General features: G+C 37.8%; 2 protein-coding genes across 2 annotated transcripts in view; one reads left to right on the forward strand and one right to left on the reverse strand.

The window, feature by feature from the left end:
- Nucleotides 1-5,065: 5,065 nt before the first annotated feature.
- Nucleotides 5,066-14,775, reverse strand: Taf11 (TATA-box binding protein associated factor 11). Its single transcript, XM_083127393.1, has 4 exons — nt 14,078-14,775; nt 10,062-10,149; nt 9,052-9,148; nt 5,066-6,054 (listed from the first exon to the last, which is right to left on the reverse strand). Exons 1-4 carry the CDS (start codon nt 14,512-14,514, stop codon nt 5,921-5,923), a joined length of 756 nt encoding a protein of 251 aa, XP_082983519.1. The 5' UTR covers nt 14,515-14,775; the 3' UTR covers nt 5,066-5,920.
- Nucleotides 14,776-14,856: 81 nt separating this feature from the next.
- The window catches only part of trc (Serine/threonine-protein kinase tricornered), a 171,003-nt gene continuing 164,735 nt past the window's right edge, over nt 14,857-21,124 (forward strand). The window contains exon 1 of the mRNA XM_083126450.1: nt 14,857-15,053. The gene's annotated coding sequence lies outside the window, so the exon portion shown is untranslated. The remainder of the gene's footprint in view (nt 15,054-21,124) is intronic.

The raw sequence follows: 21,124 nt of genomic DNA on the forward strand, positions 1-21,124 counted from the left end.
GTAACAAAACAGAATGGAATGCTGTAACACAGAATAGAACTAAATGCAATGTGGTATATACTATTGGCATAAAGAATGTAAAAAAAAACTCAATATGGTAGATGAGATGTTAATGTTACAAGGAAAGAAGCTGCTTCTTTGGTGTTTTCTTTCAATTCTCGAAGCTCTCGCAGGGTGAAATAAAGAGAAGAAACATGGTGGTGGACAATTTGCTTGGTAATACTTATGCATTGCCACCCTATGTGGTGTAGTAGTTAGCACATCACACTACGACACCAGGGGTCCCAGGTTCAAATCCTGGCCTGGGCATGGATGTTTGTAAGTGTCCATTCATCAATTTCATCATATCACCACTCATCCCCATCTTCCCAAATTAGCCAAAAGTGGCACAAAAAGCGAAGTAAAATAATGCAAATCAATCTATCAATACTTATGCATCCTACTGTACTACTGATTCTCATTATGCAGTAATACAAGGGTTGGATAAAAAGTAATGGCAACACTGGTATAATTGGTACTTGACTGTATTGGCAGAGGACCACGTGTTACATTCCTTCAAAGTAATCGCCCCTCATCTCTACGACCTTCTGTCACACGTATGGAAGGCATCGTACACCGTCAGCACGTCCATCTCTGCCGATGTCCCGCAGTGACCGCCCTATAGCACGTATGATGGCTTCGCGCGTGTCGTAGTGCTTCCCGCCCAGTGGTTCCTTCATTTTGACAAAACGGTCGTAATCACACGGTCTCATACCGGTGAATACGGCGGATGTTCCAGTACCTCCCACTACCAGTTATGCAAGAGCGCCATCACATTGTTCACAGTGTGACACCTTGCATTGTCAAGCAGGATGATGGGACACAGTGCCGTCGCTTCCTTCTTAATGCGAGACGAAGGTGGTGTTGCAAGAAGGTGCAGAAGTAGGCTGCGTTGACCGTCTGCCTAAGAGACGTTGTTCTTCTTGCCTAAACATATTGTTAGGGCACTTGCACTCTCGTCCTCTGCTTCAGAGCACTGCTGTTTTTGACAGAATAACATACAATCGCTCCCACTCACCATACTTCCTCGTCTGACATTCCTTTATCAGCCACGAAACGCTTGTGGCGCTGCGACTCACCCCTTTCACAGGACAGCAGTGTTGCCATTACTTTTTATCCAACCCTTGTAATTGTACTCAGGCATATTCTAGGCTAGCTAAGCTATCTCCGAATCCCAGATGAAATACAAAAAAAATAATCAACTAGCAAATGTTACTGTTGCTTCACTCTCAAATAATGACCATGGGAGAAAATGATAGTACATGGGGATGGACTCCTTTCCTTTAAAGCTACCACCAGGCTTCATCGGTTAAATTCTTCCCCGAACAGCACCTGGAGGTGATCGGGGACGTATTTGTAGTAGCTTCCAAACCCAAGCGTGGACAGGGAAGTCTTCATTTTATAACGGAGGTAAAGCCTTACAGCGATGCCAATTCGCTAACCAGCATGGGATTTTTCCCAGGTAAGGGAAATTTTGAAACAAAACTATTATTACAAGAACAGGAAAAGAGTGGCTGGCATGTGGTAGGGAATTTGTCCTCTAGGCCAAAACAACACTGTTCCCTCTAACATGTTTTAAATCCCTCTGCTGCTTTGTTTATGACTGGCGGGGGTAGACTGACTGGCCGGAGATGACAAGGGGCATTTTGCGAGTGGAAATCGCGTTGAAGGAAGTTAAGAAAATTAGATTTCTTACTGTGTGGATTTTCTTAAGTGTATTGAGTGAGTGAATTACGTATATATGTTTTGTATGAACTGTGCTGCGTCGTGCAGTGAACGAAAATGAGTGACATAATTAACAAACTATTGACGAAACAATTTACTCGGCTTTTGCGTGAGGATAAGCTTCAAATTGTGAAGATATGCAGGCCTCTGGCCTCACAAAGAGAAGAATGGATTTGATTTGTTATTTTGCCTTGCTTTTCTGCCACTTTAGCTACTCGCAACAATGAGGATGAGTGATGATACGATGAAATTCATGAAGGGACATTCACAAAGAATACCCATGTCCATGCTGGGATTTGAACCCGGGATGCCTGGCTTCATAGTGCACCGTGCTAATATCCCTTTTACCACAGGGTTGCCAAAAGAAGAATTGAGTTCCTGTTCAAATTAAATATTCAAGGTAAGAAGTTTATTATACGCATATATTTTATTCTTGCACGTAGGCCTACATAAATATTTCACAATATGGGCCTCTATATTTTATGAATAACCACGAAATATTTGAAATGTTTTCCTTACTGTTTCCAAATTAATGAAACAGTGATATTTTTATAATTATTAGTAAATTGTAATGTATGTATTTTTAATCGCAATATCACATCACCTTAAAATCCAAGAAATTGAACAAAAAAAGAGCCTCCCATTTGAACATTATGATATGAAGAGATAGCCCAGGTTTTGAACGCAGCATACGCCACTGATTGTACTACATATACTGCACAGTAACATTTTGCACTCTAAATGATAAAAGAAAAAAATATTAATGTCAAACTCTCATTTCTAACTTCTTGTCACAGAACAATTTAGCAAGTGAGAATTCCACTTAGGGCAAATTTCATGTAATTATTGCAAAGGATTATTAAAATAATAATATTTACCCCAAGTAGAAAGGGCAAATTCTTTGCAAGGGGCACTTTATCTTATTCTCGCCCAACCTCAGAAATTTATGGCTCTGGCTATGAACATACCTCACGAAACAACAAAATGAATTCTTCACATGAAGAAACTAGTTTTGTTTAACAGACCAACTACAGCTTCAATATTTGGTGTGCCCAGTTTGATTTTCTATCTTACCCTGAAAAAATTTGTGTTAAACAGTCAAATTGAATTTTTAAAATCTCATTCTCTGCCCACAAACACTGTTTACATGTGCATACATAATTTACTCTGACAAGTCAGATTAACTTAAGTTGTTGATTTGTTTAATTTTACTTTTCTTTTCTGCCTCTTTTGGCTAAATGCAAAGATGAGAACAAGTCATGATATGTTGAAATCGATGGAGGCACACTCACAAAAAACACCCATTCCCAGGCTGGGATTCAAACAAGACAATATTATAGTCATGAGAAATTGTAGAAGCAGTATATTGCCAGTGTCTTGTCATTTGCTTGGGGTATAATGTCTCATTTCTGACAATGCCCATCAATAATAAACATATTTTTCCTGCAGAAGAACACTGGAATAAATTAAATAATGAAAATGGTAACATAGATCCAGTATGGAGTTTTCTTTTTCACAAATGGAGTAAGCCATCATCTTTAAAATTTAATGTAACAGAAAACATCAAGAGACTTTGTGAAAACAATGATGAATTTGAATTACCTGATGATATTTGGGATTCATAATTTTAAATAAAAAAATAATGTGATCAAATTTTTTTTATCTGAAATAAAAATAAAACAGACTGCTTCTTTTCACAGTTAAGTTGCTATATTACAACAATGTAACATTGACAACATCCATTATAGAACTGATTCTTTATGTTTAAAAAATTGCTAACCATTGTTATAACTAGGGAAAGGAACTTCAGGTAAATAAATATTTTTTCTGCGATAAGATAGAGACCCTCATTTTTGCCAAAATTCTGATCATAGCCTTATATGTCAACACAGCAAATTTTATTTTACATAAAAACACATATTTTCCAGTTTTCTGTATGTAAATACATATTTTGCGAATTTTCATTTTAAATGCATAAAATCGCTCATTGACTTCATCTACCTCGAAATCCTCGAAGGAAAAATGTTTATTCTCCGCACCTCTTTCATATCGAGAGTGTTAGGTTTGTTTTGTCTTTAAGCACCCTCGCTGGCAGACTTCTGGCACCTCGCCTACGATCTTATTGGGAGAAAATAGCTGTAAGTAGCTGGGGCTGGCTACACGTAACGATAGCAAGGCTTTTTAATGAAGCAATGCAGCTATTGTGGCCGGAAGGCATAAAATTTGACAATGTTCTTCTCTTGACAGATGCTGCAGCTTACATGCAGTAGGCCTTGCTGTTAGCTACCCCAAAATGGTGCACGTTACATGTGTGGCTCATGCGTTGCATAGAATATGTGAAAAGATAAGAGCTCTTTATCCCAATGTCGATGAACTGGTTTCAAATGAGAAGAAAGTTTTTATCAAGTCGCCTAGAAGAATAGACATTTTTAAACAAAAATGTCCTGAAGTTCCCCTTCCCCCTACACCTGTAGTTACGCGATGGGGCACTTGGTTGGATGCAGATGTTATGCCCAGAACTTTGAAAAAATTGTATCTGTTGTAAATGATCTCGACAAAGAAGAATTCTGCAAGAACTGTTGATGGAGCCCTCCTTAAAAGTCGAATTGGCATACATCTCAAGAAACCTGTCCTTTCTCTCCAATTCCATACGGAAGCTTGAATCGTCCGCGTATAGTAGAAACGAAACTGAAAGAATTCACTGGATCTAACGCACGAGTGCAAATGTCTAAATGTACAGAATTTTTTGGGAAAAAACAAGGTTTTCAAACTTTGTGCCAAATTGCACGTGTTTTGGAAAGTGAAGTAGAGGAAGAGGAAGAGGAAGCTTTGGAAAACTTCAGCGTTAGTGACATTTCGTGCTTCAAATATGCAAGAATTGTTTCTTGTGACGTGGAGCGATCTTTCTCACAATATAAGATGCTATTTAGAGATAATCGTGACAGATTTACAATGGAGAATTTGGAAACAAACTATGGTGATCCACTGCAACTCTTCCAAAAAATAGCTCACTAAGAGGTAATCATTTAGAAACTGATTTCAGGTGTTTAAAATGCATGTTATAGTTTGTTTTTGTTACCAAATGTTTTTATTTTTGTCACATATTTTCCTGTTTTTATCACATATTTTCAACATTTATGACACATAAAAAATAAATATTTCTGAGTTCTTTAGCACATAAAGTTCCGTTCCCTAGTTATAACTGTATCTTCAGTCAAAATGAAAATAAATGTCTGATGAAGGGAGCGTGTGTTCTCCTGAAACGTCACAACGAAAAACTGTTTTCTTATGCTTGTAATAACCGTAAACTACAGGAAAATAATATTTTCCTGATTGAAGGATGTTAATTTGATATTGCATGGTACAGTACAGTCCTGCACCCTGGCCATGTGTTCCAAGGCATCATGTTATAGATTCTGGCTACGGAATGCATGCAGGTTCCAGACTCCCGGGAGAAGCATAACGACTTTTCTCCTGAGATTTCGGCCTGTGTATGGATGGGACCAGTGGCCACCCACCGTCGTGAGGAAATTGGGGAGCTATGAATGTGTAGTGTAATCCAATCACGGAAACCTATGACAATGACTGGAGGTCCATTGTGCTGACCACACGTCACCCCATAACTGGTTGGATGTTCTGCCTCTGGTGGGAACGAGGCTGGCTGTCAGTAGGTAGGCCCTGGCCTTCACAGGCTGTTGCGCCATATTTTGGGTTATGGTAGAGTACACTAGGTCTGACAATTGATTGCCTAATCAGGACTGAACGTACAGTTTAAAGTGGGATCCGAAACCACTATGTGCCCTCACTGGGTATCAAACCCACGACCCTTTGATTACAAGGTGACGACGCTATCATTGCACCATCAGGGAGGCCCACTAGGTCTAATAAGTAAGTAGCTGTATAATTTGATATAGAACAAAATATATATTTCATTTTTTCAAAAGTAGATTATTGCTGTACATAAATATTGAATGCAGTCCAAATAACATGCTTGTATTATCATGCTGCTAATGACATTTACACTATGAGAGGTTTTCACTTCAAGAAGTCTCCACAATTTGCTCTCACCGTAGCACTTCACTTTACAAAAATGTAGCTACATAACCAATGCCGAGATAACACTAGCTATGAATGACTCCATAAAGTAGTTTCGTGGTCAAAGACGAAACATACCCTTCTTTGCTCGACCGTTAGGTATCTTGCCTTGCAAACGGAGCTTCCTCACAGCCTCTCGAAGGTGCTTTGGCTGAAGAGGACCGCTCTCTTGCCACCTCTCCATCACATCTAGAGCTGAGGAAGAAGAAAAAACATTATCAAATGTCCTCATACATAAGTGACAAACGGCGCTTAAGTGAAACCAGGACTTTCAGGTGCACACAGAGAACATATTTATTGCAGCGGAAACCATATGTATTTCTCGATGTAATCCTGTCGTACATTTCTGAACTTGTCCTAGTATTTGATTAGCACCAGTAGCATGCCATCTATGTAGAAACTTTTGTCCGTACTCTGGAGCCAGAATCAGACAGCCTGCTGAAATTTTAGTCTTCTAAGAAGTTGTTTAAGAGCCTAGAAAAGTGAAAATCACTTGGGAGAAAAGTTCGGACTGCACAGTAAAGGAACAAGAGGAATGAAGCAAATTCTAGGTTGGTGGACAGCATGGGCTTGTGCGTTGTCTTGCAGAAGAAGGATGCTGCTGGCAGTCAAACCAGGCTGATTTTTTTTTGCTAGATCATGATTTGTATTTTCTGCAAATTCACAACATGGTATCAGACTATTATAATGGTTCAGGTACTTCACCACTTCACGTTACTGAATCTTCATGTAAACGATGGTTGTGGACTGGCAATCACAATCATTTTGTCACTGAAAGATGAGGTAAGCCTATGTACATAGGTGCCGACTCCATGGGGCTTGGGGGGCTCGAGCCCCCCCCCCCCCCCAATGTTAATGATGTGGGGGCAGAGCCCCTCAAATAATTTTGCTTAAAAGGATCTAATGTATTATTTTGCTTCTCTTGTAAAGTTTAGTCTGAATTGTGCAACATGAACTTAACTTTAAATACACATTTGAAATGTTCTAGACCATCAAATTTGGGGGGCTGAGTCCGCTAAACCATCAACTTTTGGGGGGGGGGCTATGAACGGAGACAGCAAAACACATGACTTATTACTATATACTAGTATATAATTATGAGTATTGTTAACATTTTTACTAAAAAGAGTTTCAAAATAACAAGGTGATATGACAATTATACCAGTATGTTGTTTAGTGAATTCTGAACAATTTGAGGTCGTAAACACGACTTTCAGGCAATATTGATATGTACGATATTTAGTTATCCTCGAAATCTCTTCCTCTACTCCAAAGAATAAGGGGAAAATAATTCTACAGTCTTTGAGTTTATTTAACACTGACTTGCAGTAAAGTATGCAATAAAAGCTTATGAAAAGTCTGTATTGCGAAAGCGGGAACAGCTATGATCAAAGGCATTATTGCTAAAGCACGGCGTGCTATGTGTTCATTTATTATTGCAAAATTAAATTTAAAAAGTAAAATATTGTAGCACGAACAAAAAAGTAAAACTATTTGCCTGTGATTTGTGTTAGCATTTATGTAAATAATTAAATAAAACTGTCAACACTAAGGTTCTTTGCACCCGTCACATGTCCTTACTTTACAAGTCTGTTGCGGACATTAAAACCCATGCCCTTGCCGGGACTCGAACCCGAGACCTCCAGATCAAAGCGAGTTGAGCCGACCACACAACACGCTCGGCTACTGAGCCCGGCATAAAACTGTTATGTTGGCTTTGGTTTGAGTTGGTGTTTTTTAAGTCCACTTTATGCACAGTAAGGCTAATCGGGACTAAACCTACAGTTTAAAGTGGAATCTGAACCACTATGTGCCTCCACTGGATATACAACCTAGGACCCCTTGATTACAAGGCGACGACGCTACCACTGCGCCATCGGGGAGGCCTTGTTATGTTGGCCTCTTAATGTAAATGCATACCCTACTTTTAAATAAAAATGTTAATTGTTATCTAAAAAACAAATGAGCAGAGACACGTTTTTCATGTTACATTTGATTTGCATGAGGAATATAATAGCTGCTTAAAAACTGCTATACGAAGATGTAATTTTTATTTTTAAAAAAGGGAGGGAGTGAGTCATTCATTCATTTATTTCAGTGATCAGAGCCCCCCCCCCAATAAATTTGACAAGTCGGCGCCCCTGCCTATCTATAAAAGGTTTGCACTGTTCAGATGGTTTATTGTGGGTGATTGGCTATCACTGTACTCTGCTTGGGGTTTCCTGTAAATCTTTGTAGGTTTCACACCTTCTTTTTCATGAAATTTCACCTTAATATGCTGTCTAAAACATGCAATAAAACTATTGTTCATCCTTTTTTTTAACAACCGACTATCAATTGACTCGAAGCATGCATGTCACTTAACAGTGATAGACAATACTTGTCACTTACCACCAAATCATTGTGATCACGATGTTTTATATATTTCTTTATTATTTTATTTTCACATGGAACCTAAAAGTACCCCTGAGGTTGAACATCCCTTGTATTTTAGAATAATCTACCTGCCCCCCCTCCCAAAAAAAACACCATTTTGGGGTTTGTGCAGACATGATTTTACTACCCGTTTCTCCCATTTTATAAATTTCCAAATGTACTTTCTTTTCTTTCTTCCTTTCTTGCTTCAAGGTTCACCTTTTCATTTACACCTCTTAAGAAGATAGCAGTAGCTTTCACAAATATCTGTGAAATAAAAACTAAGGTAGTGTCCCACAGTGTTTAATCCCCTGGATGTAAGATGTTTCACTAACACAATCTGGTTCATGATGACCATGTCTTAATGTCATATCAAAAGGAAAGTAGATTTTATTGTCTTATTTGATGTGACAGTACCTTAGGAAATTACTGTGGCGTAGAAATTAGGTTTCTTTTAACATAATTTCACACTTCTATTTAGAGTAAAAGTAGTTATTTTGTAACAGGCTTCTGCTAAAATTTGCATTTCTGTGAAAAAAAAATATTGAATTGCTAGCCAAAGCATAATTTTTACATACCTTTTCAGTTGAATATCTCAAATTCCTTGTGGAACAAGAATGAATTCTTGCAAATCATATAATTCTGAACACAAGGAGTCTCCATTTTCCAGCTAAATAGTTACAGACTACACTCGTGATCTTTCACATGCAACTACAGGCACAAAGGGAAATAAAATGTCATAATAAAACTTGTAAATTACATCAATCAGACACTCACCTTCCTCAACGACTTCACCTACAAATACTTTAGCAATTCCTGACATTGCAATTACAACGTTCTGTGAAACTGAGCATCCAGTTATTGTCTGCATTAGCTGAAATTTAAAGAGGAATAAAATGTAAGTGACTTTTGATAGTAATGTGCAAACATGTATATTAAACACACTAATGTTGTTCACACTTAGAAATATTGTTCATGTGATGTTTTGCCTTGCAGTAATTTTGAAAAAACAAATAGTTTCCCAGGTACTAGTCAGTGAAAAAGCATGAAATGCATCTAGAGTAAAATAAATAATGTAATAATCAGATTTTTCCAGCCTTGTCCCCGCATGAAGTGGCTCACCCAACTTGGAATCAATTGGTACCTGGGGGGGGGGGGTAAAGGTGGCTGCAGTGTGGTGTTTATCACACCACCTTCAAAATGGCCGAGATCGAGAATGTGTGGGGCCCTACCACCACATCCCCTAAATGTACCTTACTGGCACAGTGCTATATGCATGGGGAACTTTACCTTACCTTAATAATCATGTACACATACTTTGAATCATTAAGATGTTCTAAATATATTGGAAAGAAGTTTAAATCATTCTCTCTATAGAGATCCACAGCATTCTTCCGACTATTTACAGTATATTTCCAAAAGCAGGTTTTTGTACTTCTATTCAGCAATCATGAGTGTTTTCATGCTCTAGTGTGAGTGTTGCATGTAAGGTAGCATCTACATACATGCATTACAATCTGCCATAATGTGTTAGATCATAGCCATGTTCAAGTTACTGCTCCCATCGCACAAGAACAACTTAAACATGTTCTACAAAACTTCAAACATTTATTCACACTCATTTCCAAACAATGAAATGCTTGCCTCATCCTCCTACACACCTTAAATAAATCATCTAGCATGTAAAAGTCTGACTGCAACTATTGATTGATTGATTTGATTTGCTTTACTCATATTTCACTTCCTTTTTCTGCCACTTCTGGCAGAAAGAAAGGTCCAATACTCACCCTCTTGATAGCAGCCTTTGGAAATGCAGATCTTCTGTACATTTCATACCTATCCAATTGTCCTTCAGTGAAGTTTGATACGAGAACTCTGAAAAGTATACAAAATGATAATGAATGTACAGACCCATGTCCAAACTTGCTATTTATGAAAGTTAATTTTGTTTGAAATTCAAGTGGCTGAATCAGGGCTGCATCTACAACTTAAAGTGTAGGGACTGTTTGATTACAAGGCAAAAGTTGGCACTATGCTACCAGATTTCATGTTTTCATAAAATTGACAATATGAGAAGTATAAAAGTAAGACATTAAAGAGCAGAAGCCTTCACTCCATAAAGTAAGTATCCTTACAAAATATGTTGACAGCTGCAGCAGCACATTGAGCTCAAACTTTCCTTGCATTGACTTAGAAACATATATATATATATATATATATACGAGGGCCATTTTTTTTAAACCTCCGATGGATCATAAACATAAGACAAGTGTAAGTAACAAAATGAATTTATTACCAAAAGTTATGTGCATACCTGGTTACCTTTCGTCGTTAAGATACAGGCATCTGTCATATCGTGGGACGAGCTTTCTGATCTCCTCTGCGAAGAACATTGCTGCCAGTGATGTGAGATGGGCCTGAACGTTGTTTTGAAGCTCCTTATTGGTGTGGAAGCTTTGGCCTCCTAGTCAGTTCTTCAATGCAGGGAAGAGATGAAAATCACTCGGAGCTGTAACCCAACACCTTCTGGAGCAGTTTAAATGGGAAGGACTTAACGCCGAGTGATTTTCATCTCTTCCCTGCATTGAAGAACTGGCTATGAGGCCAAAGCTTCCACACCAATGAGGAGCTTAAAAACAACGTTCAGGCCCATCTCACATCACTGGCGGCAACATTCTTTGCAGAGGGGATCGGAAAGCTCGTCCCACGATATGACAAATGCCTGTATCATAAAGACGATTATGTCAAAAAGTAATCAGGCATGTACATAACTTTTGGTAATAAATTCATTTTGTTACTTACACTGGTCTTATTTTTATGGTCCATCGGAGGTTGAAAAAAAATGGCCCTCGTATACGAGTTAATATATACTTACTCTAGAAACCACACAAAATCAACAGAAACAACACAGTGCTTCAAATGGAAAAACTTTCAAGATTTTTTTTGTTCTATCTTGTGTTGGACATTTCTACTTCCTTTATGATTGGATTAAAAAAAAGATGGAATTTGCTATCACAAAAAGAAAACAAGGCTAAAGTATTCCACCACCTCCCTACATTTACATGGTTCTCCAGTTTATTGTAAAGAATGATAAAATTTTCTAGTGTCAAAGAGAAGAGTAGTGTACTTCAGACCATGATGATGTTCTTCAAAATAGTTTTGTTCATATTTTACTAATATCCAAAATAGTTTTGTTCATACACTGTATTTTACTAATATCCAAAATAGTTTTGTTCATATTTTACTAATATCCCTCGTAATAACTTTTGATAACTACATTGTGGTAATGATGGCATCCATGTAGTTTGCTACACTTCTTGCCAATAGGTGTAGTGCAGGTGCAAAGAAATTGTCTTCAACCAAGTGGACACTATGCTATGTTCAAGTTCCCAAGATTCAACAAATGTTTGAAATTTGGCATACTCACTAATTTCTGCCTTGTTTTTTTGTAATCACGAATCTGCAGTTAAAATTTGGCGGTCACATCTACAAATTGCAAAATAACAGGCAGAAATTACCGCTCTGATTGTCCATACACTAACATGTTAACCATGTTTGATGATATGAACAAATGGCATGCAAAGGTTGCTCAAGTGTTGTGCAATAAGTGAGACCCATTGATTTGCATGTGAGAAAATGGCATCTTGCGTAAAAAAGGAAAAAAATGTTTGGCCCATGAACCATTCACGGTAAGGTTAGGTTAGGTTAGGCAAACATAGTTAAAATTCAGGATCATCATGAACATAGTTTTTAAACCCTAATCATTGCAAAAAATATTTGTTTCCTTCATAAATCAAGGGTGTTTACTCCGTTCACGAACCTGCTTATTTCGGCTTATTTTGCAATTTCTAGACGTGACCGCCAAATTTTAACTGCAGATTTATGATTACGAGGCCAAAATTAGTGAGTATGCCGAATTTCAAACAAGATATACTTCCGGTATTGTAAATTCGCTCCAAAACGAGATGGGGCTATTCAATACAACAGAATTTTTTTCTTATTACAGAGATACTTACAGTACATTACTGAACACAGTGAACATAGAACCTGGGCAGAACTGCATGTCCTATGCATCATATTCACACATGGCAGGGAGGGTTAGAGTGAAGCAGGCTCATTATGTATTGGGTCTCACTATGGGGGAGCTATAGTGAGTGAGACCACAAACAAAATGAACCTTCTGTAACAGTGAAGACTTCTGAGGGCATACCATCTCCCCATGTCCCCTCACTTCAGGGAAATGACTGAGCACCTTAATTCCTCCTCTGTCTCAAATCTCCTAGCTATGCACATATTAAGGGGAGGTTAGAGTGAAGATTGTAAAGAAAGGAGAATGTAGAAATTTTAAAAAATGCATTTGTTCTAAACTAAAGGTTAAAAAATAGGTTAATGGTTCAGATTGTTCTATGATTTTTTTAAAATTCTCCTAGCAGAAAGACTAATTATCACTGTCACACGAAATTTGAACCTTCCTTGAAGTAATGAGCACTGTTTGGATTTTAAAAAAAAAGTAACAACTTAAAAAGTACCTTACACAAGCATGCACGCTTCCCATGGGCAAGGTATTCTCCGTTGACAAGTGACAGTAAGTACCTTAGACTAGTGGGAATGAATGTATGGTAAAATTCTGATCTCCCAGAAACGTATTTCTTCAAATTTACAGAAGAAAGTACTTACGGAACTGAGTTTCTGTAGACTTTAGGAAGGTCGTCGAAGTGTTTTCTCCCCTCATTCAATTTATTAGGCCGGTAAATCATATATTTTTCGACGTTAATTTATCTCTAAAGCACAAAAGCTGTTGCCTCCATTACCTTCCGCTACGTGAATCAAATGTTCCGTCTACTTCATGACATAACCCCCAGTCAGTGTTTCCAACCACGCAGTTTTGTAACTGTGAATAACAATTTTAACTATGTTTGCCTTATCTTACCTTACCTAACCTAACCTTGCCGTGCATGGTTCGTGGGGTTATTAAATGGTTTTTGGGACTATCCATGCATGGTTCATGGTTATTGAATGTTTTTTTGGGGCTATCCGTGCATGTAAAAATTGCATTCATAGCATGATGAAATTGCAATAAAACAAAAGGAACTTGGGCCAAAAATAGATATAAACAGAGACATATCTAGGTGGACAGAGAACTTTAAAGATTGAGAAAATGGAGCAATTTTACAATACTGGACCTTTCCCTGATTTCGTTCATATTTTGCATACTTAATGATTTTGGGCTCCTAATCACGAATCTGCAGTTAATATTTTGGGGTCACGTGTAGAAATTCAAAAAAAAAAAAAAGAGGGTCCGTGATTGCAACCGACAATGCACGATTGCTCATTTTTTACCGGAAGATTTGTGTTTTCCATACCTAAGAAACGAATTTACAACCCCAAAGTTTAACTATGTTTGCCTAACCTAACCTATCCTTACCATGAATGGTTTTTGGGGCTATGCGTGAATGGTGTGCGTGGCCTGTGATTCCAAACGACAATGCACGATTGCTCATTATTTACCGGAATATTTCAACATACATGGTCTCCATTCTTGTATACGGAGAACGATTGCGGTAATTGAAAAGTTTATTATACAACTTCTGCACGTCAAATAACAATATCAACACGTCACCCCCACATGTTAACCTCAGATACTTCATCGGGACTACGTATTTTGTGAGTATAAGAGTAGGATAGAAATTACAGCTGTGTCCGGTATTGTAAAATCTTACCGCATAGGGTTCTAACAAAGACTTTGGAAGTTAGTATCTTGAAATGAAAACATATTACAGACATCCAAGAAATTGTTACGTACTGCATTTTCTCTCTCTCTTCCTCTTCTAACTCCCTTCTGCTCTTTTGTTCCCTTTTCTTCTCTTTCTCTTTCTCTGCATTCGTTAATTTATGAAGACCTAGTTCAGTTTCCATTGTGGAATCTTTTTTGGCCTCTCTCGCACCATTCTCTTCAGAGATCTCATTTGGAATAGCATACGACGAACCATCCATACCTACGTCGCCAAACGTAGCTGGTGCAGGATTAGAATTTGCATCATCATAGCCATCCGAATCTGATCTTCCTGGCGAGGCTCCTTCGCTTTCACCCCTGTAATATGGCATTTGCTGGGATATTTGTATATCCTCTTGGGTGTGAGGAAATTTATTTGCTGCAGTGTCATCTTTTTCTAATCCTTCAGCTTGTGCCTTGCTACCGCTCTCATTTGCTCTACACACTTGTGGAAATAAATTTTCCATTTTCAGCCTTACCTATTCCCACACATAAAATCAGACTACAAACAAAGATTTTCGTTAACACTCTTAAATGTTATAATTTCTTTTCTTGCATTCTACCACTTGTTTACTTCTTCTCCATCACTTTGCGCACACGTTAGTAATTTGTTTTCCGGGTTAATCAATATAACTATCAGAAGTATATAGTAATCTGTAATTTTGCCTATATTTTTTATATGTAATGAATTAAAATATATTATAAAGTGCTTTCTCTACAGTAAATTACACTTTTGTACTTTATTTGTTATGTTACTATTTTGAGATTACCCGGAAGTGTATACGCTCAGAACTATACTTCCGGCTCAGCTGAGCAGAGCGAATTAATACATTCCTGTACCTCTGTACATTTGTGAATTGTGATATCTAGCACGGGAAGTGGAGTGGGCAAAAGATGAGAAAATTGTTTTCTATTTGAGTGCTGCTGTTATCTTCTACTGGGAACACTTTAAACGTTAACTTGAGATAATCTCGTATTTTTATCCAGATATCACGAAAGGGACAAGGTAAATATTTTACATTGCGTGCTCTAATTTTGTTGTGATAGTGAAAACAAGGAACCTTTATTCGTGTCTGCTCGTAGTATGTTTATTTTTATATTTTGAGCATTTCTTTCCATACATTATGCAATTTCGGTTGCGAAATTAATATCTATCCTGTCTATTATTAACTAGAAATATTCTGTGTGAAACATGCTTTAATGGTAACATGCATTTCAACGTAAGTGTATGAGTAAATTTTATTTTGTGTTCGTACAAATACAGTTTCAAGCAAGGGCTTTTGATCCTACGGTTTCCTACATGCTGTAACAAGTTCCTAATAGATAACGTAAAGAGCTAAGATTCAAGGGGAAACAAAAAGAGTATGTAATAGAAAATAGACGCTCCCCCCATCTAATGTACTTTAGTCTGAACCATGCATTTGTAGCATAGGTAAAAACGAAGTCTCAACCATTTGCCATATTATTATTTATAATGTAGAAATATTGAAATTTAAATAAGTAAATGAAGCGGTTATTATCGTATAAGCCCATGAAAGGCAGTAAAATACCAGGGCAGAAATAATTACAGGTGAGATCATGAAAAACAAAGAATATAAGCAGCACACTGCGATTACTCATTCACACCTGCACTTTGATCATTTTGAGAACTCTCGTTCTGTGTATGAGGCTAATCCATTTTTAAGTTGTTTTGACAGGTTGAACATATTTTTTAACAGGTTCCAAACATTTAAATGGATCAACATGCTTAAGCACGAGAGCCAACAAATAATTAGTATGGTATTACATGTAAATCTTCATTTTGGCTCGGTAACCCTAGAGTGCTAACGGAACGTTGGAGCTAAGGTGTAATCATTTTGACGATGTTGCCCTTTTGTTTTATCAGAATAGTTTTAGTAGCGGAGCGAATTTACAATACCGGACCCCCTCCCAGATTTTTGTAATATTTCGCATACTCACTAATTGAGGCCTCCAAATAATAAATTTGAAGTTAAAATTTGGGGGTCACGTGTAGAAATTGCGAATAAGCTAAATTGAGTGGTCCGTGATCGGAACAGACATGCACAATTGCTCATTATTTACCGGAAGATGTTGTGTTTCCAATACTTAAGAAACGAAATATACATTCCAGACATTACTACGACCCCAAATTTTAACTGTGCTTGCCTAACCTAACCGTGAATGGTTCGTGGGGCTTTCCGTCAATGGTTTGTGGGCTACCCGTGCATAGTTTTACGACCCCAAATTTTAACTATGTTTGCCTAACCTAACTTATCCCAACCTAACCGTACTGAGAATGGTCAGTGGGGCTATCCGTGAATGGTTTTGCACTAATTGTGATAACGAACCGATAAAAAATCTTATTTTCGTAGCACCTTAACAGCAAATGTTCTTCATCGAAGATGCCATTTTCATATCCTGCAATTTTACGATCGATGCATTGTTGCCAGACTTACCTGTAATCAACAACTTTTTTTACTGTTTTCTTCCGCCATTCTTACACGATCCATGCTCTCCAAGTATGAAATCAAGTGTGGCAACGTTGTAGACAGCGTAACTAATTGCAAACTTCAATTGTTCATATCAACAAATATGGTTCTGATATTTGTATACGGAGAATCAATGCGAGAATAGAAAAGCTTATTTTACAACTTCTTCACGTTAATGAACAATTTCTACACCTCACCCACCTCACCTCGCGACTAATTATTTCATGAGTATAAGCTGTAGCATAGAAATTACAGAAGGGTCCGGTATTGTAAATTCTTGCCTTAGTAGCAAGTATGGTAACTGTTATTTTAGCTTCAGTTCATAACAAGCAACTTCAGGTTTGTAGTTCTGTCTAGAGGTGATTAAATGCCTCTCCCAGGCTTTCCATAAAAACATTAGATAATTGAAGGAAGAAGAGATGGAATTGATTAATAAGGAAAAATAAGTCTCAAACAGAGCCTTGCAAATGTCACATTTTCAACTACCTATGCCAGTTCGGTGACCAAGCATCATAAGTGGTCAACTTTCAATCTTCCACTGAAGTTCATATGTTGAGTCTCGATATGGGCATTCTTTAGGAATGCCTCTTCATCAATTGCAAGTCATCACTAAGGACGGAGAGGATTTTTGGGGAAAAATATATATTCACTGCATTTCCTGCAAATGCCTATTAATGAAAGACTGAGGGAACTCCAGAGTTGCTTATCTTATGACTGGATATTATTTGCTAAAATTTTCATGTGAGATTACCCACCCTGGCAGTGTGCGAATTAATGGCGAGGATGCTGTGGATTTACCCCCCCCCCCACAAGGAATTTTATCCCCAGCCAAAGAAACTTATTTTTATCCCTACCAGGGATGTTTTTATCCTCCTCAGTTTATTTTACTGGCTTGTAACATATGCAAATTTATATATCTCCCCAAAAACTACACTTCGAAGTGAAATTACAAATATAACACTAAGTGTTCTCTACGTTGTGCAGACAGATAGGCTGCGCTCTGTTGTAATGTAAGCTTTAATCATATTTAACACATTTGCTGCGAGTGACGCATGTGTGTCATGTGGGGTTGAATGCTTGCCCATCAGTGGCACTGCGCAGCAGGCTTTTAAATCTTTCATTGCTGAGGACAATAAAATAGACAATAGCTTGGTTTCTCTTTTGTGTGTCTCTCTTAGCATTGTTGAATCGAATAACATTTTAGTTCCTTTGTCATGCACCAGGGCATCGTTTGACAGCAAAGATATTGTTTTGTAATTTTTATTTTTGGTAGTCTGAAACATTAGAATTTTTATTTCCTGAACAAATAGAGAGAAGAAACACTGCATTCTGTTGTTTAGAAAGTACAGGAGAGCCAGTACTTTGCATTGAACTTTGTTTTGCTCTTTACCACAAGTGAAGTAAATCTATGGGAACTTTCGAAATTTACCATTGGACTTTCACAAGCAAACCTATAAATATAATATAACAAAGTATTGCCAGCGTCAGTGGCAGAGTGGTTATCACAGCACGTTACGGTGCTGGTAGTCCCGGATTCGAATCCCGGCCTAAACATGGGTGTTTGTGAGTGTCCCTTCATCAATTTCATCACATCGTCATTCATTCTCATCTTCGCGATTAGCCAAAAGTGGCAGAAATGCAAAGTAAAACAAACAAAATCAAAATCTGACCAAAGCATTGAACTAACTATGCATCAATATAGCCATTTTAACATATTATACTGCATTTTATAATAAATATGTATGTATGCATGGAATACATTTGTACATGTGCATAATAACAACAATATTACATTGTAATATAATAATTTGTCTAACATGATGCATTTCCATGTCATGCAGCATAGAGTAACAAAAATTCATACTATATGCTGGTGACATGCATGTGCGTCTTTGTAAAATTTACAATTATTTTATATAAATCAATCCATTTTGTGCTACAAATAAGCAAAATTACATAACGACATTAATTGTCACCTGACAAAAGTATACCATTTGTTTCTAAACTCCAATGTCATCACACACTTTACAAGTTTTGCAAATCATTAGAGGTGTGTAGGATCAAGAAATTCTTGCACTGAGATTGAGATAGAGAAAAAAAAGAATGTGTCCCTATGCCAATTTTGGAAATTGTTGCCTGATTTTTGGGATACTAAATTTCAAATGGTAAATGTCTTCCTCGCTATAAGTGTTGAAAATTACCCTTTTGATTATAGCAATGCAAATATAGGATCCAGCAATATATTGATGCGTTCACAGGTTTCTTGAGCTTGAAATGCGGTATTGAGTTAGTGAACGCTTAGGGACCAAATGGTAGAGCTAGGTATGTTTTATGGTCCCCCTACAATCTCCCTTATCAACCCCTAGGCTGTGACATAGAAGGAACAGAGGGATGTTATCCGTCGACCAACTCACCTCTCAATCTGGCGCAGACATCAGGGTTTAGACTCATGCTTACTCCGTTGACTGTGAAGCCCACAGTTCTTCCGTTTACTGTGGCAATGCTGGGTGCTGGTGGCTGGACTTCTCGTGGTGTAGCGATCTCTCATTTCGTGCTTAGGCAATGGCACGTTCGGATCCGCTGGCGATAAAACTTGGCCGCGGTGAGGGATGGCTGTGCGGACTTTGACTGTCCGGGAGCTGCGACCAGTTTCCCTTCGGGACTTGTGGTGATGAAGATGATGATGAGTCTACCTTGTAGTGCGGAGCAGGAGATGGCTAACAGCATCAGCCCAAAGATAAAGGCTAGCTGCCGTGAAACAAATGGCAGAGTAGTGGTTGCCCTCGGGTCTCCTTCGATTCTCGTCACAGCGTTCTCAACTGACTCACTTCTCCTGGAACTCTTCATCTCGCAGATAGCTTTTGCGATCAACTGACCTCTTTTCCAAATTTACTGGGCTTTTTAGCGTCGTTGCTCTGCTTCAGTTTTGCTGATGAATCCTTCCGGGTTTTGTGTGTTTTGATGAGTCTATTGCACCACAAAACCCGGCAGCGCTTGAAGAAATGTTGCTTACCCTGACGTCATTGCTTACGCAGCAATGGAATGTGACTGCCGACTTCCTGACCGAGTGTCTGTGAATGGTTTTAGAAAATTGAGATTTTAATGATGGTACACTTGTTTCATTCCACAATATATATTTACCAATTTAATATACTTCCCATAGTTACACAATACAGCTAATAAAGCAAGATGGTGGTAATTGATAGATATCATAATGCCATTTGTAAAACAATAACACAACACTGTTCACTTTATTTTTTGAAAATCACATCAGGTAGATAGCCACCATTCCATGTTGTGCACTCATGGAGTCAACAAACAAATGTATCCATTACAGACACCAGCATTGCACATCGCGCTATGATGCCAGGAGTCCCGGGTTCCAATCCTGGCCTGGGCATGGATGCTTGTGAATGTCCATTTATGATATCAACACTCATTCCTATCTTCGCAAATTAGCCAAAAGTGGCACAGGAAGTGAAGTAAAATAAATCAATGAAACAGTCATTGCAGGTGGAATTGGCTGGACTTCTTCCCTAATTCTTCTCTTCAGGGTCTCTAATATATCACAGGCAGTCAGTGTGTACTGTGGAGCTACCATACAATGTACCGTACATTACTTTTAAAATACGCCTCTACCACAAAAGCAGGTGTTCAGGGATCCAGCGCTCCACTACAGAAATGGCATCCCTCGTGCTCTTATCTAGCATGCTGGGTTTTTATCCCTACTGTGGGGCCATAGGGAATACCAACCTTTGAAAGTGGTAGATATATATTGCCGGACCTTGTACAATCATTGCAGGCAGAAATAGCATGTAGAATTTGATATTTGTGATACATAGACAATTATACAGTGGTTGAAAGTACCACACTAGTGTTGGTATCTACAAAATTTTGTACAGCTACATTTCTTCTCGGAATTTTTGAGGTAAATTTTGTATGAGGCATCATTGTCAAAAATAGTGCATACTTGTGCAGGAGCTTACAAGATAATGGCAATACACATAATCCAGATGACAATTCATTAGTATCTGAATAATATTTATGTCCAGATAAACAACAGACATATGTCAATATAGTCTGGCATTTTTCTGGATACATTGTGTGACATATTATTAAATACACATACGATGGATATCCAACTCTTTGGATGGAATATATACAGTTGACAGATATCTGGATAATTACACACACACAGGATATCCATCATGGTCATGAATAGAGCCCGGATTTGTATGTAATTACATATTCTATTCCTTTCTTGATACATACCTTGAACAGGAAAATATCAACAAATTATATAACTGAAATGATTTTGCATAAGTTTTATTTTACATATTTGCTAATTTGCTTTACATAAAAAAAATATTTTGGTAATTTTTTCCTATCTTTATCCTTTTTTCCTATATTTTCGATCTCTGAAACATGATGATGAAAATTTGTAGCTTGTGTGATGTCATAATTTCTAATCAATGAGATGCATAGTGCTTATGGTTACCTAAAATTGGCTGCCAAGTCGAAAAACAGGGTGAAGACCAAATAAAGTATGGGAACTGTTATTTATCGAAAGATGTTTGAGTAATCCCCT

Source organism: Lepisma saccharinum, chromosome 8 (assembly GCF_977018435.1).
Source record: "Lepisma saccharinum chromosome 8, izLepSacc3.1, whole genome shotgun sequence".
Taxonomy (NCBI): domain Eukaryota; kingdom Metazoa; phylum Arthropoda; class Insecta; order Zygentoma; family Lepismatidae; genus Lepisma; species Lepisma saccharinum.